The sequence below is a fragment of the Trachypithecus francoisi genome, unplaced genomic scaffold (genome assembly GCF_009764315.1).
Source record: "Trachypithecus francoisi isolate TF-2019V2 unplaced genomic scaffold, Tfra_2.0 Lachesis_group15, whole genome shotgun sequence".
In the NCBI taxonomy this organism is placed as follows: Eukaryota; Metazoa; Chordata; class Mammalia; order Primates; family Cercopithecidae; genus Trachypithecus; species Trachypithecus francoisi.
The window spans coordinates 63,150,360-63,164,612 of NW_022681460.1; the positions used below are offsets into that span (position 1 = coordinate 63,150,360).

A 14,253-nucleotide genomic window follows, 5' to 3' on the forward strand; every position below is an offset into this window, starting at 1 on the left:
GCATCATAAAGATGTCAGTACTTCCTAAGCCAATTTATATTTTATGTAATTTCAATAAAATTATCAATAAATTTCCTTATGGAATTAAACAAGTTAATTCTAAAGGTCACATAGAAAAAGAAACAAGGAAGAATCCATGGTAAAACTCTGAAAAATCAAAGGGCAATACTTGGTGGGATAGCATGGCCAGAATTAAAACAATGTGCACCTTCTATAAACAAAGCTACGTGATATTCATCCATTAACAGATAAACAAATCTTAATAGAGAATTAACATATTAGAAAAAGACAAGACTATAGAGAAATTTAGTGTGTAATTAAGGATACATCTCAAATCACTTGAGAAATACTGACTTTTTAATAAATGGTGTTGAGACAACTGAATATCCATTTGAAAAAATATTTGAAAAATATTTGAAAAATTTTCAAACATCCATTTGAAAAAATATAAAAGCCATTCTTTATTGCATACTGTATATGAAGAGAAATTCCAAATGGACCCCTAATATGTAAGAGTAAAACTTACTAGAAGAAAACAAATGAATGTATCATCCCTTGGGGACAGGGAAACTCTTTCTATGACCTCAATATACGTAACAGTGTTCCAGTAAGATTTTATTTACAAAAATGTAAGGGAGCCATATTTGGTAAGCAGGCTAAAGTATGCCAACCCCTGCTATGAGGCTAACTTCCACTTGCAGAAACACTGAGGATAGAGGAACAAGTTAAATGACACCACAAGGAAGCAATCAGATACATCCAGACAGCTACAAAACAACTGACCTAATCTCCACAGAAGCTGGAGAAAATTAATTAAGGGGAAATTTTTATAAATTCAAATAGACAGACATTAATGACTTAATGTCTAATATATGGAACTTGTTTGGACTCTGAATTGAATAAATCAACTATAAACAGACATTTTTGATGTAGAAAAGAACTGGTTTTCAGATGATATCAAGGAATTATTATAAGTTTATTTGGTATGAGAATGGCATTGTGATTATCAAGACATTTTTTGTAAATGCATACTGATGTATGATATTTAGGATTTGTCTTTAAAATGTTTTAGCCAAAAATAAAGAAAAAGGACAAAATGAGATTAATGGATTAAGCAATGGGGCAAAATTTTAATAACTACTGAATTTGGATTATGGGCAGATGAGATTTCTTTGTATTATTCTCTCATTATTTCTGTTTGAAAAATTCATATTTTGGTTTAAAAAGTTCCCTTTGATGCTGTTGCTATCAAAAACTAGAGGCCACTGTTTTCCTCACTGACAAATATCTCAAAGAGCTGGTTTACAGTTCCTTTTTCCTAATATTCCACCCCATTTTCTCTTTTATAAATTATACTTACATTTAACATATTATATGCATTCTATTCCTCCTTCCTCTTTACTAAAAATGTTCCTTTTAGAAACAATGAGCTCCTTATGAACAAATCTTTAGTCCTTTTCTTCTTACTCCTGTCCACCTCTCTGATATTTGGTCTGATTCACTATCCTTTTTCTTTTTCTTTCTTTCTTTTCTTTTTTTTTTTTGAGACAAAGTTTCAGGTGCAATGGTGACAGCTCGGCTCACTGCAACCTCTGCCTCCCAGGTTCAAGTGATTCTCCTGCCTCAGTTTCCTGAGTAGCTGGGATTACAGGCATGTACCACCAAGCCTTCCTAATTTTGTATTTTTGAATTTTTAGTAGAGACAGTGTTTCTCCATGTTGGTCAGGCTGGTCTCGAATCCCTGACCTCAAGTGATACGTCAGCCTCAGCCTCCCAAAGTGCTGGGTTTACATGCCTGAGCCACCGCACCCGGCCCATCCTTTTTCTTTTGAAAGACACGCTTCCTTTGGAACAAGGAACTTTGTACCTCTACTTCTCAAAAAACTGCCTTAACCCCAGGCTGGGACTCTTTTACTACCTAAAACCCTGAAAAGCCAGTCTTCTAAGAGGTCTTTTCTCAGCCCTTTGGACACCTTTCTCTTATTATCTTGTCTAGTCATCACATTTGTTCCACACTTTTAACAATGGAGATGGCTCTCAAATATTTTATCTTCAGCTCTGATGTCTCTTCTGAGCTCCAACTTCCTGCCTGGAATAACCTTCAGGATATCTTCCCTGCACTTTAAACCCAACATGTGTAAGGAAAATCTCCTCGGAGTAGCTCAACATCTACCTCTCTCCTGTCTTCCTAATCTCCATCAATAGCATTGCCATCCTTTCAGTCACCAATATTGCAAATCTGGAAATCTTCCTTTCCACACTCCAAGTCACACACACTCTGAATTAAGCACGCTCTCAGGTTCTGCTTTCCTCAGAGGCTAAGATGGCTCAGTCCACAGGCTCAACTGCACACAGCAGTGATGCTTGTTATGACCACACTTGGAGATACATCACCCTTTTCTCTCAGGGGTCCGAAGTAGAAATCTAGTTTCCAAAGTTCCTGAGGATACTGAGCATGCAGTGTATTAGTCCGTTTTCATGCTGCTGATAAAGACATACATGAGACTGGGTAATTTACAAAGAAAAGAGGTTTAATTGACTTACAGTTCTACATGGCTGGGGAGGCCTCACAATCATGGCAGAAGATGAAGGAGGAGCAAAGGGATGTCTTGCGTGGCAGCAGGCAAGAGAGAATGAGAGCCAAGTGAACGGGAAAACCCCTTATAAAACCATCAGGTCTTGTGAGACTTATGCGCTACCAGGAGAACAGGATGGGAGAAATCACCCCCATGATTGAATCACCTCCCACTGGGTCCCTCCCACAACATGTGGGAAGTATGGGGGCTACAATTCAGGATGAGATTTGGGTAGGGACACAGCCAAACCATATCATGTGGTAAGCAGCCTTCCAGTAACATCTAATCATGTTTGTTGCATCCCCTTTTCCAATGAGAAAGTCATGATGGATCTTAGAATTGGCACCATTGGAGAATGGTAAATAAGGAAGCAGGTTAAGAAATTGAATCTCTGCTGTGGTGTAACAAAGACATGGACAGTGTGTTTTCTATATCTCATTTCTATTTGATAAAAGAACACACTGGGTATATTAGTCAGGGTTCTCTAGAGGGACAGAACTAATAGGATATATACAAAGGGGAGTTTATTAAGCATTAACTTACATGATCAGAAGGTCCCACAACAGACTGTCTGCAAGCTGAGCAGCAAGGAGAGCCAGTCCAAGTCCCAAAACTGAAGATCTTGGAGTCCAATGTTCAAGGGCAGGAAGCATTCAGCACGGGAGAAAGATGCAGGCTGGGAGCCTAGGCCAGTTTCCCCTTTCACGTTTTTCTGCCTGCCTTATATTCGCTGGCAGATGATTAGATGGTGCCCACCAGATTAACGGTGGGTGTGCCTTCCACAGCCTATTGACTCAAATGTTAATCTCCTTTGGCAACACCCTCACAGACACACCCAGGATTATTAGTTTGTATCCTTCAGTCCAATCAAGTTGACACTCAGTCTTAACCATCACACTGGGAAATAGCAAATAAGAATATTAAATGACTTAATGAAGGTCTCTAAAAGCATTAAAAGAAAAACTTCATCTCTCTTTTTACATTAGGAGCCACAGGGAGAAATCAGTTATACCAAGGTAGAGATTAGAACTTACTTCTAGGCCGGGCGCGGTGGCTCAAGCCTGTAATCCCAGCACTTTGGGAGGCCGAGACGGGCGGATCACGAGGTCAGGAGATCGAGACCATCCTGGCTAATATGGTGAAACCCCGTCTCTACTAAAAATACAAAAACTAGCCGGGCGAGGTGGCGGGCGCCTGTAGTCCCAGCTACTTGGGAGGCTGAGGCAGGAGAATGGCGGAAACCCAGGAGGCGGAGCTTGCAGTGAGCTGAGATCTGGCCACTGCACTCCAGTCCGGGCGACAGAGCGAGACTCCGCCTCAAAAAAAAAAAAAAAAAAAAAAAGAACTTACTTCTAGATCATTAAAGGCACATACCATTACACTAAAAATAAAAATTGCAAATTTTAAAAGAAACAGATATTCACAGACTAACTCCATTTATTTGAAGCCAAACCTCTATCCACTCATCAAATTAAGAACTGATGGGCCAGGTGCGGTGGCTCACACCTGTAATCCCAGCACTTTGGGAGGCCAAGGCAGGCAGATCACTTGCGGCCAGGAGTTCCAGACCAGCCTGGCCAACATGGCAAAACCCCGTCTCTACTAAAAATGCAAAAAGTAGCCAGGTGTGATGGCGCATGCCTGTAATCCCAGCTACTCTGTAGGCTGAGGCACAAGAATTGCTTGAACCCAGGAGGCAGAAATTGCAGTGAGCCGGGATTACACCACTGCACTCCTGTCTAGGTGACAGAGCAAGATCCTGTCTCAAAAAACAAAAGAAAAAAAAAAAGGGAAAAAGGAAAAAATAAGAACTGTTGTCATAGGAAGAGATACAAGCAGTACTAACACATTGGCATTGGTAATATTTCAAAGATGTACAAACTGGGCTCATCTACCTTGATAGACCCCTGCCAACATACTCTGCTTTCCCTCTGCCAGTTCAAAAGGACCAATATATGGAATGATCTTGCTTTTAGAGTTTGTATATTACAGTATGCTTCTAGGCAGGATAAATGTATAATGAGTCTAGTTATACTAAATACTCCGCATGGCAATGTGAAGAATGAATTCATATATGCATACATGCATAAACCAGGAATTGGTTTTCACTCAGAATCCATAGCCTTTAGAAGGTGATGGAGGAGGATACACTAGATGTGAATGATGAGAGAGGCTGGTGAGGGCCTGCTTAGAATGCCCTGCTTTTGAGAACATTCATTTGTTTATTCATATTACACTATCAGTCAATAGTAAACTCCTTGAGGGCAGGCGTGGCTCTTACACATCTTTTCTGTGTGTCCTCCAGTATCATACAGTGCCCTATGGATATGCTGGTACTTAGTAAATACCTATTGAGCTGGGTTAAACTGAATCCTAACTAACACAAACCTGAAAGTGGTCAACCCTCCTGTTTAAAGCTGGATTTTAGGGGCACCCATTAAAACAAATGAGGATCTTTCTAATACTATCATGGAGAGGTGGCAGTAATAAATACAGATGTCAGAGTGGAATTACTTGACTGTCCCTGCATAGTGTATATAACTTAAATATTATAAGAATTTTTAAAACTGTCAAAAATATTACTTTGATTATACTTTAATAAATTTAGTTAATAATAAATGGTGAATAAAACATAATGTGGTGTATAAAAATGTTAAGAAGAGTCAAATTAATCTCCTACACAGGACTAATACTTTGGTTGGGCTCATGCCTTTCCCTCTGGAGTAACTTTACATTAAGTGGATCCTTACTGCTTACAGGCTTAAGTCTCTTAAGAATTTTGACTTGTGGCTTAGCACATTTTATAATATAGTGCTGCTTAATTGCTTTTGTTTTTAAGGAGAAACTTTACTTTGATTTTTTTTTTACCTTTATTCCAACAGAACCCTTCCAGGCACTTTGAAGATTGATAATCTTGTTGATCAAAGTGACTTTTCCTGGAATTTCAATATGTGTGTGTATGTGTGTGCCTGTGTTTAACACCTTTTTTGAGATATAGCTCAGGTATCATTTAATTGGCCCATTTAAAGTGCGTAATTCAATTGATATCTAGTTGAATGGATATTTTGACTCATCTTCAATATGAAGTAGCAATCATAATGGCAGTTTGGCTCACTTCGCCTATCTTTTGGTCTCAGTTTTTCTCCTTTACAGCTTTACAGTTTCATATTCCCAGAATTGGGCAATAAACCAAAGACTTTTAATAGTCAGTCAAGTGGCATCTGCAGCTGAGCAATTAAAGGCTCAGAACCAGAAAGAATCAATGGATCCACGGTCAAAACATAAACTAGCAAAACTCTTTCTTATCTGCATTCTCACACATTGAATGAAATACAGTTTAGAAGACAACCCTGAACAGGGTCCTATACATTAAAGCAGTTAAGTAAGTGTTGGCTTCCTTTTTTGTTTTTTCTTTTTTCACTCAATTCCATAGGATAGAGTGAAAAACAAAAATACTGTGAACAAAGTTCTTGAGGTATGAATGGAACCAAGAGGCATGCAAACCCTTCAAGGGCCCAGGGCCTAAGCAGTCCTGGAAAGCGATGGTGGAATCCAGTAAGGCTGACAGTATTCCTGAAACCGTCTCCTGCCCAGGACTGACTTTACTGAAAGGATCACTCACCGCTCCTCCCACCTCCAAAACCTGCTCCTCCCACCCCCATAACCCACTCCCCCAGCTACTACAATGTGTGCGGTCCTCCTTTGAGTGTACCACACATTTTTCAGAGGGGAGAATTTGAAGAGGGAACATAAAGGGAGGTCCTTCTCTTCATGCCCCAAAAACATATGTGGATGAATTCAACTCATTTCAGAACTTTTTTATTTTATTCTTCCAAGTAAAAAATCTGCCAAGAATTTACCTTAAGTTTTACATGGAGAAAAAGATAGCTGATAAATATGTTACTGGAAGCATTTTTTTTTTTTGGCATATTTTTATTTGCATTTTTTTTCTGAAATATTTACAATAAACAACCTAAAATGAAAATGTTCTTGTTTGTAGAGAATGACTTTTTTTCTATTTAAAATGAGTTTATCATCAGAAAACAGTCTGTTATTTAGTAGAAGAGGCAAATGTTCTTTCTGATGCAGCAACCTGTTTTTCTCTTAAGGAGGAGAATTTATTCCTATTTTATGCCTACAAGTAAAAGAACTTTCTGTTGTCCAATACTATTTCCTGCAGGCAGAGCCTCCTCATGCAGGAGTGATGGAAAGAACTAGAGCAACAACTCTCTGGCCAAAGGCTTAGTAGAGGGAATATTCTGCTTGTTGAATTGGTCCCTGCTTTTCAAATGGATGAATAGTTTTTTTCTCTGAGAGTAAATAGGAGTCAAAAGAGAGTGCTTTGGCTTCACTGAGAAATCCGCAAATATTTCTCAGAATTTGTTAGCATGGACGGCGCCAGTAAAACAGCTCCTTAGAAACTGAATCGTCTCACCGAACGGACAATTTGCATTGTTTCTTCTAACACCATTTACTAACATCTCTAACATCTCTTTGAAAGCAGAGACCCCACAAGGAATGAGTAGGATGAACACTTTTGCTCCTGTTTTCAGTCTATATTTTTCCATCATGAGCATTCAAGCAGGGCTAAATGAAGAGAGGCATTCCTAGTAGACACAGAGGACATATTTTGTGTTTTCTAGTGCCAAAACACACCAAAGGATTAGGTGCTAGAATGGAAAACAAGTTTTCTCCATTTCCTGATTACTTTCACAGGCATTCTTAGTATCTTTAACTTTCCTCTTGTAAAATATACACACACATGGACACACACACCCCAAGAGAAATCACTGGGTTCTTTATTTATACCTTATAATAACCTTTATTTCTTGGTTTTGACAGGAAGAGATGACTGCATTAAGTGTTTGGAACTCACTGCTGCAGGATACAGAGAAGAACTGGAAACTGTGAGTAGGCTAAGCATGGCAAGGATAAAATTGGCCTATAAGTATATGACTACTAGGAAAGTCATAAACAAACAGAATCAATATATCATGGGTTGTCATCAGGAAGCCAATCAAGCAATCATCCTTTTTAAATGGACACAAGACAGGAAATATATCCTCTGCTCACAAATGTGGGATGGCAGCAGGTTTTTTTACTCCTATAATCACCAAACCCCATTTGCCAATACTAACATTTAAGCAATTACAAGGAAAGACTAGGGTAAATTCTAGCATCCTCATGGTATTGTAAGGGACTTACAAGATAATCTTATAAATGCCTAGATTTGCAAAGATTTGAGAGAACAAGACATCATTACAACCAACTGAAGATGAAATCCAGGCTCCAGTTAGCAACATTGGTAATCCATCGGTTGCAGGGCTCCTACTGACTTCAAGCTATCTTTCTCCCCTATTTCTACGCAAATGAAAATAGCCTATGGAGACAGTTGACCTTGCAGACCTTCCAGAGGTAGCGTCACAATGCCTGAGATATGAGAAAAGTGATGAAATTACCATCATCTGCCTCTCAGCTGTCAATCACTTAGCTTTGAAAGTTACAAGTATCTACCATTTGTTACTAAAATGTTTACTATGTACAATGTGATGGGACAAGAGCAAAAGGAAGACCCATGTGTCATGTGAATCAGAGTGCTCTATTTTATTAAAGGGGTTAGGAACCTGTAAGGCAAAGACATAAATAGTGTTCTCAACTGTCACTCAGAAGCCATCTTCTACATGTATTTTTATACATGTAGAATCTCAGATGGGCTGTTGGTCACAATGTTTCACTGTTAATGCATCTATCAATGCCATCAAAAGCGGTTATCCTCAAACACTAAGATGGTAATTAAATAATATTGAAATTTAATAATATTTAGTGCATGTTAATGATTAGAAAAGTAGATAATTTTTTAAACTATAGATCATATTTTAATATCTTATGTTATTTGTAAATATTAATTATATTTAAATATAAATGTATATGTATTCCTCATCATTAACATATACCTAACGTATTAATTTGTTCTCATGCTGCTAATAAAGACATACTTGAGACTGGGTAATATATAAAAGAAAGAGGTTTAATTGACTCAGAGTTTCACATGGCTGGGGAGGCCTCATAATCATGGCAGAAGGCAAGGAGGAGCAAAGTCACATCTTACATGGCGGCAGGCAAAAGAGCTTGTGCAGGGGGACTCCCATTTATAAAACCATCAGATCTCATGAAACTTATTTACTACCACATTAACAGTATGGGGAAAACATGATTCAATTATCTCCACGTGGCCCCACCCTTGACACCTGGGGATTATTACAATTCAAGGTGAGATCTGGGTAGGAACACAACCAAATCATATCATCTAATTATTCTAACCTGTAGTGAGACCTTAAGGATTTTGCTTCATAAGGGGTTTGGTTATGGTAAAGATGAGAGTCTTTGCTTTTCCCCATTTGGAATTTCAAAGTTGCATAACAAGTCGATGGCATATAAGCAGACATATAAGCACATGCCAAATGCACTTATAGATTAAGAAAATCTTTCCAAAACACATAGATATATATTTCTGCAGTGTTTTTAAAGGAATAAGCCAGAAATTGATAAGTAGCAATGCACAAGAAGTGAGTTGGATGGGAGTAACAGCTGCCATGACTATCAGAAGATCTAGATTATTTTGATTTGACCACAAGCCACCTGGGTGACCTTGACCCGTGCAATTAACAAACATTCATTGGGTATGGTGCAAGAGTTTGTAAACTGGAGATCACACAAGATGAGCAAGATCTGGTTTTTGACCACAAGAAGTTTATGAGCTAGTAGGGAAGATAAGACATCCAATCATAACTAATATGGTGGAATGAGAATAATAAAGAGAAAAGAAAACCAACTACAACAGGAACTTGGAAAAGAAAGAAAAGCCTTTTATATATAAAGACTGAAGAGGAGAAAGTTTGAAGGAAGATTTTATAAAAGATGGCACGTGAAATGAGCCTTATAAGTAGATATGATTCTGATAAGGAACCGTAATGGTGGAGGGTCTCTAGGAAGCAATGGAAGAGAAATTCAAATGTGTGAAGTTCTGAATTCAGCCACCAGGTGTTTTTAGCCTGGACAAGGGCTCACTGGGTCACCTATGACTCTTCAGAAATTTGTGTTTGAGACACTTGTAATAGAGATTCATGATTATTAGAATAAGAAGTCTGCACAGACAGTATTTTCTTTTTTTTTTTTTCTTTTTTTTGAGATGGAGTTTCATCCAGGCTGGAGGGCAATGGCACAATTTCAGCTCACCACAACCTCCGCCTCCTGGGTTCAAGTGATTCTCCTGCCTCAGCCTCTCAAGCAGCTGGAATTACAGGCATGCACCACCATGACCAGCTAATTTTGTATTTTTAGTAGAGACGGGGTTTCTCCATGTTAAGAATTGAGAGAGCCACTGAAAGGTCAGTCAGGAAGCATCATGATCACAGCTGTGCCTTAGAAAGTCTTCTCCAGCAGCACTATGGGAAATGGACTGAAAGAAGGAGTAGCAGGACCAAGAAAGTGAGTCTGTGGTACAGAAGCAAGGAATCAGCAGCAGGGACAACCAGGACCTGTGCCATGCAGAGGAATGGGGATAGAGGGGAGGTCTGGATTTGGAAGCAGTTCCTAGATGACCTGATAGTTAACTGGATAATTTGGTGACGGAGAAGGTAGAATCCATTAGTAACTTAAAGCTTCTAGTTTAGTGTCTAGGTGAGTGTTGATGTCACCAAGACAGAAAAGAAAAGAAAAAAGAAAAGAAAAGACAAAACAAACAGACTTGTTGCAGAAGATAAAGTGTTCAGTTTAGAGTATGGTGTGTCTGAGGAGCCTATAGAACATTGAGTTGGGAAGGCATAGAGTGGTGATTCTCAACCAGGGACAATTTTACCTCCCCCACCCCTGACATAACAGAATATAGTTAGAAATGTCTGGAGACATCATTGGTTATTATAACTGTAGGAAGTGGATGTTGCTATTGGCAGCTAGCTGGTGAAGTCCAGGGATGCTGCTAAACATCCCAAAATGCACAATACAGCCCCTTGTATTAGTCTGTTCTCAAGCTGCTAATAAAGACATACCCGAGACTGGGTAATTTACAAAGAAAAAGATTTAATGGACTCACAGTTCTTTGTGGCTGGGGAAGCCTCACAATCATGGTGGAAGGAGGAGCAAAGTCACATCTTACATGGCAACAGGCAAGAGAGAGAGCATGTGCAGGGGAACTCCCCTTTATAAAACCATCAGATATCATGAGAAATTCACTATCATGAGAACAGCAAAGGAAAGACTTTCCCTCATGTTTCAGGTACCTCCCACTGGGTCCCTCCCATGACACATGGAAATTATGGGAGCTACAATTTGAGATTTGGATGAGAACACAGCCAAACAATATTAATGCCTCAACCAAGAAAGAATGAAAGAATGATCTGACCCAAAATGTCAATAGTAAAGAGATTGACAAATCCTGGTCTAGAGGGAATTAAAACTTCCAATCTGAAGTTTTAGAAAGTATGAATGAATAGAGATGAGAACTTTTAGTCAATCCCACTTCTGTGAGAGATGGAAAGAAAATTAGCCACCAGTAGAGTGTAGAGAAAGGAAAGAGAAGGCTGTAGCTGATAAAATTCTAGGCCATATCACCTCATTGGGAATGTGAGTGTGTTGGGTGCAGTAATGTCAAAAACTTTTACATATTCAAAATGCAATTATTTGATGACTGTCCTCAAGCAAGTGTGTACTCAAGAAGATAGATATGACCACCACACATTACATGTATCAAAACATCACTATATACCCTATGAATCTGCACAATTGTGTCAATGTTATAAAAATTGAATTAAATTTTAGAAAAGAAGATAGATACAGATGAGGATGGAAATCAAGGAGCAAATGAGTTATGAATGTCCAGAAACCTAAACATGGTAGACACACTCTGGGCAGTAGGCGGGGAAATATGTGTGGTCTAAGATTTTCGTCTGCAAACTTGATATCACTTGGTTACAAAACCACACTGCTATAAGACAAAAAAATTAAGAGGATAGGAGAAAGAAGGAAAGAGGAAAGCAAAGGGAAAGAGAGGAGAAGTGAGATAGGAAAAAATGGAAAGGAAAACAAGAAATGGAAAGATAGAACACAGTAAAGACATCCTCTAGAAGGCTGTCAGAATACATTGTGAGTACAGTTCTAAGGAACAAGACTAGTGGCCATTCTTGATAATTTTGTGAAACTGTGATATCAAAATGTATTCCAAAGACAGCAAAATCTGCTTCTTGAACTGTATCACCACTGTTTTTCAAAAGCTATATTAACACAAAATGACAAAACAATAACCAACACCTTGTACAATTCTCCAGTACTTAAATAAATTTTGCTGCAACTCTGCTCCAGGCGCTTGGCAGGTGTAGAAAGATAGTGAAATGCTCTGAAGTAAAGGACCATGCAGAGATGCACTGTGGGCAGCCTGGCAGCCTTAGACTGCTTGGCACAGAGGCAAAATAGGATTGCAAGAAACAACAAAATGGTTCTTTCTCATCCAAAATGTTATGTAGCCCACAAAGACAAGATTTACCTGGAAAACAGAATGCTGTGGCAGCAGACCAAAGGAGGCATCACTGAACAGGAAAGAGTGGGAAGACCATGTGCCCAGGATAGGAGGTAATAGAGCATACCAGAGCCAGAAAGATCTTGAATTTCAACTCTGGCTCCACCATTGGCGAGCTTTCTGCACGATGTCTCTGAGGGTTAGTTTCCTTTCTGGTAAAACATGGATGATGACATTCCTGTCTCCTAGGATTCCAGTGATGATTAAATGAGATGATGTATGTAAAGTGTTTAGCATAGCAGCTGGTGCAGGGTGGAGACTCTGTCAGTGGCAGATGCTATTGAGTAATATCTAAATTCTATTACTCTAAGCAATGACTGAAAAAAAAACACCAATGGGACCCACATTCCGAGGCAACCCCACAATGGTATGTTAAGGAAGGTAACATATTTGAAAACGAAAATGAATTTGTCAACCTGGACGTGACCTTCAGAACTCTGGTCAAATTTTTTCATTTTACTGATGGGAAAACTGGAGAAGAAAATGAACAGACTATTGTGGTTTGGATGTACAAGAAGCAAAAATAGATTTTAATTAAAGAGAAGTTATAATTTTTATATGACACAAGTTGAAGATGGAGTTAGAAAATTACCATTCATAATGAGTGTGTGTGTGTGTGTGTGTATGTGTGTGTGTGTGTGTGTGTGTGTGTGTTAGAAATATTAGAGTTCTTCTGAGGTGATGTCTAGAAGAAAGTTATCCTTAGCTTTCTGTGAATTTGACTAGCCTTCCTCACCCCCAGTGCACCCATTTGTCAAGTAAACATACCTAATAAAGTTCTCTGAAGCTTCACAGAGAGATGAATAAAATAGTTTCATGAATGAACTATGATCATAAAGAACATGCTTCTCCTAAGCTACAGCCAGGTCACTTACCTGTCCAAGAGCAAGTTAGGAGCAAACAGGAGCTTCCCTGGGTGCTCCATGGAGCGCCAGACGAGACCAATCATCAGGATCTCTAGCCAGGCACATTCTAGAAGGTGGACCTGATCATGGAGGGTCAAATCCACAAAGCCTGAAAACAAGCAAGAAAAACCCTGCTGACTCAAATGAAAAAGACTCATTACTGGTGAAATTAATGCAACAGGGATTTGAACTGACAAGGTCTATTTTCTACTAGATGGAGTAAATGCAATATGAACATACTTTATAGTGAAGTCAAGTAATTATTTTTAAAATCTAGCTATCTCAGTGAGTTTCAATGTGGCATTAAGTTCTTAGTGCCATAGTGTCACATCTACATAAATGTACCAACTTGAGCAACACACTTAGCTTTCTATAAAGTTATACTCAGTGTGAAAACTTGTGTGCATTCTACTTAGACAGTTATCATAGCACTCTGTGACTGTTTCTCATTTCTGTTTGAGTAGAAGATGCTAAGGTGCAAGAAATTTAAATTACTTGTCTTAGACCAAATAGGAATTGGAGCACAAGCAGAATGAAAGTCACCAAATTTCTATTTCTTTTCTTCGTCCCTAAGTCACACTCATTTTTTATAATATGTAAAAGAAAGACTCAGAAAACTCCACATTTAAATAAATCACTTGGGATAATGAGTCAGATGAAAAAAAAGGTGATAGTATGATTACTTCAGGTAATAACCACCAAAATGTGTTCTTGTTTTCTAATGGTGAACTAGGAGATTAAAGCGTTTTCCAATCATTACTGATAGTATTGAGGTTACCTAATAATGTTAATGAGAAGGAGGAAGGAAGAAGGAAGGAGTAAAGGAAAAGTAAGAAGAGGAAGAGGAGGAGAAAGAAGAAGGAGGAGGAGAAGAGGAAGAAGAAGGAAGTTTGTTGAGCCCTTAGAAGCAATCCTAATGTTTCTTATACACAATTATTTATGAATGCAACAACCTAAAGAGGTAGGAACTGATATTCCCATTGTACAGATGAGAAGACAGATGCTCAGAGAGCTTATTTGTCTGTTGAAGCCAAAACCTGTGTCCTTGACCACAATGGACACTATCTCTTCTGAGCTACACTTAATTAGAGAATTTGGATCAAGTGACTAAATAAATCACATACCATGCACACTAAGATATGCCAGAGTGACAGGGACATTAAATAAATCAAGTATCCATAAAGTTTGCTGCCTTCCAAAT

At 38.6% G+C, this 14,253-nt stretch overlaps 1 protein-coding gene across 3 annotated transcripts in view; it reads right to left on the reverse strand.

Annotated features, from left to right (window-relative positions):
• Window positions 1–14,253, reverse strand: part of ESR1 (estrogen receptor 1) — a 450,285-nt gene that overhangs the window by 73,742 nt on the left and 362,290 nt on the right. For all 3 annotated transcript variants that reach the window (XM_033235045.1, XM_033235047.1, XM_033235046.1), the window contains one exon: window positions 13,023–13,161. In XM_033235045.1, the coding sequence (XP_033090936.1) occupies window positions 13,023–13,161 (139 nt within the window). The remainder of the gene's footprint in view (window positions 1–13,022; window positions 13,162–14,253) is intronic.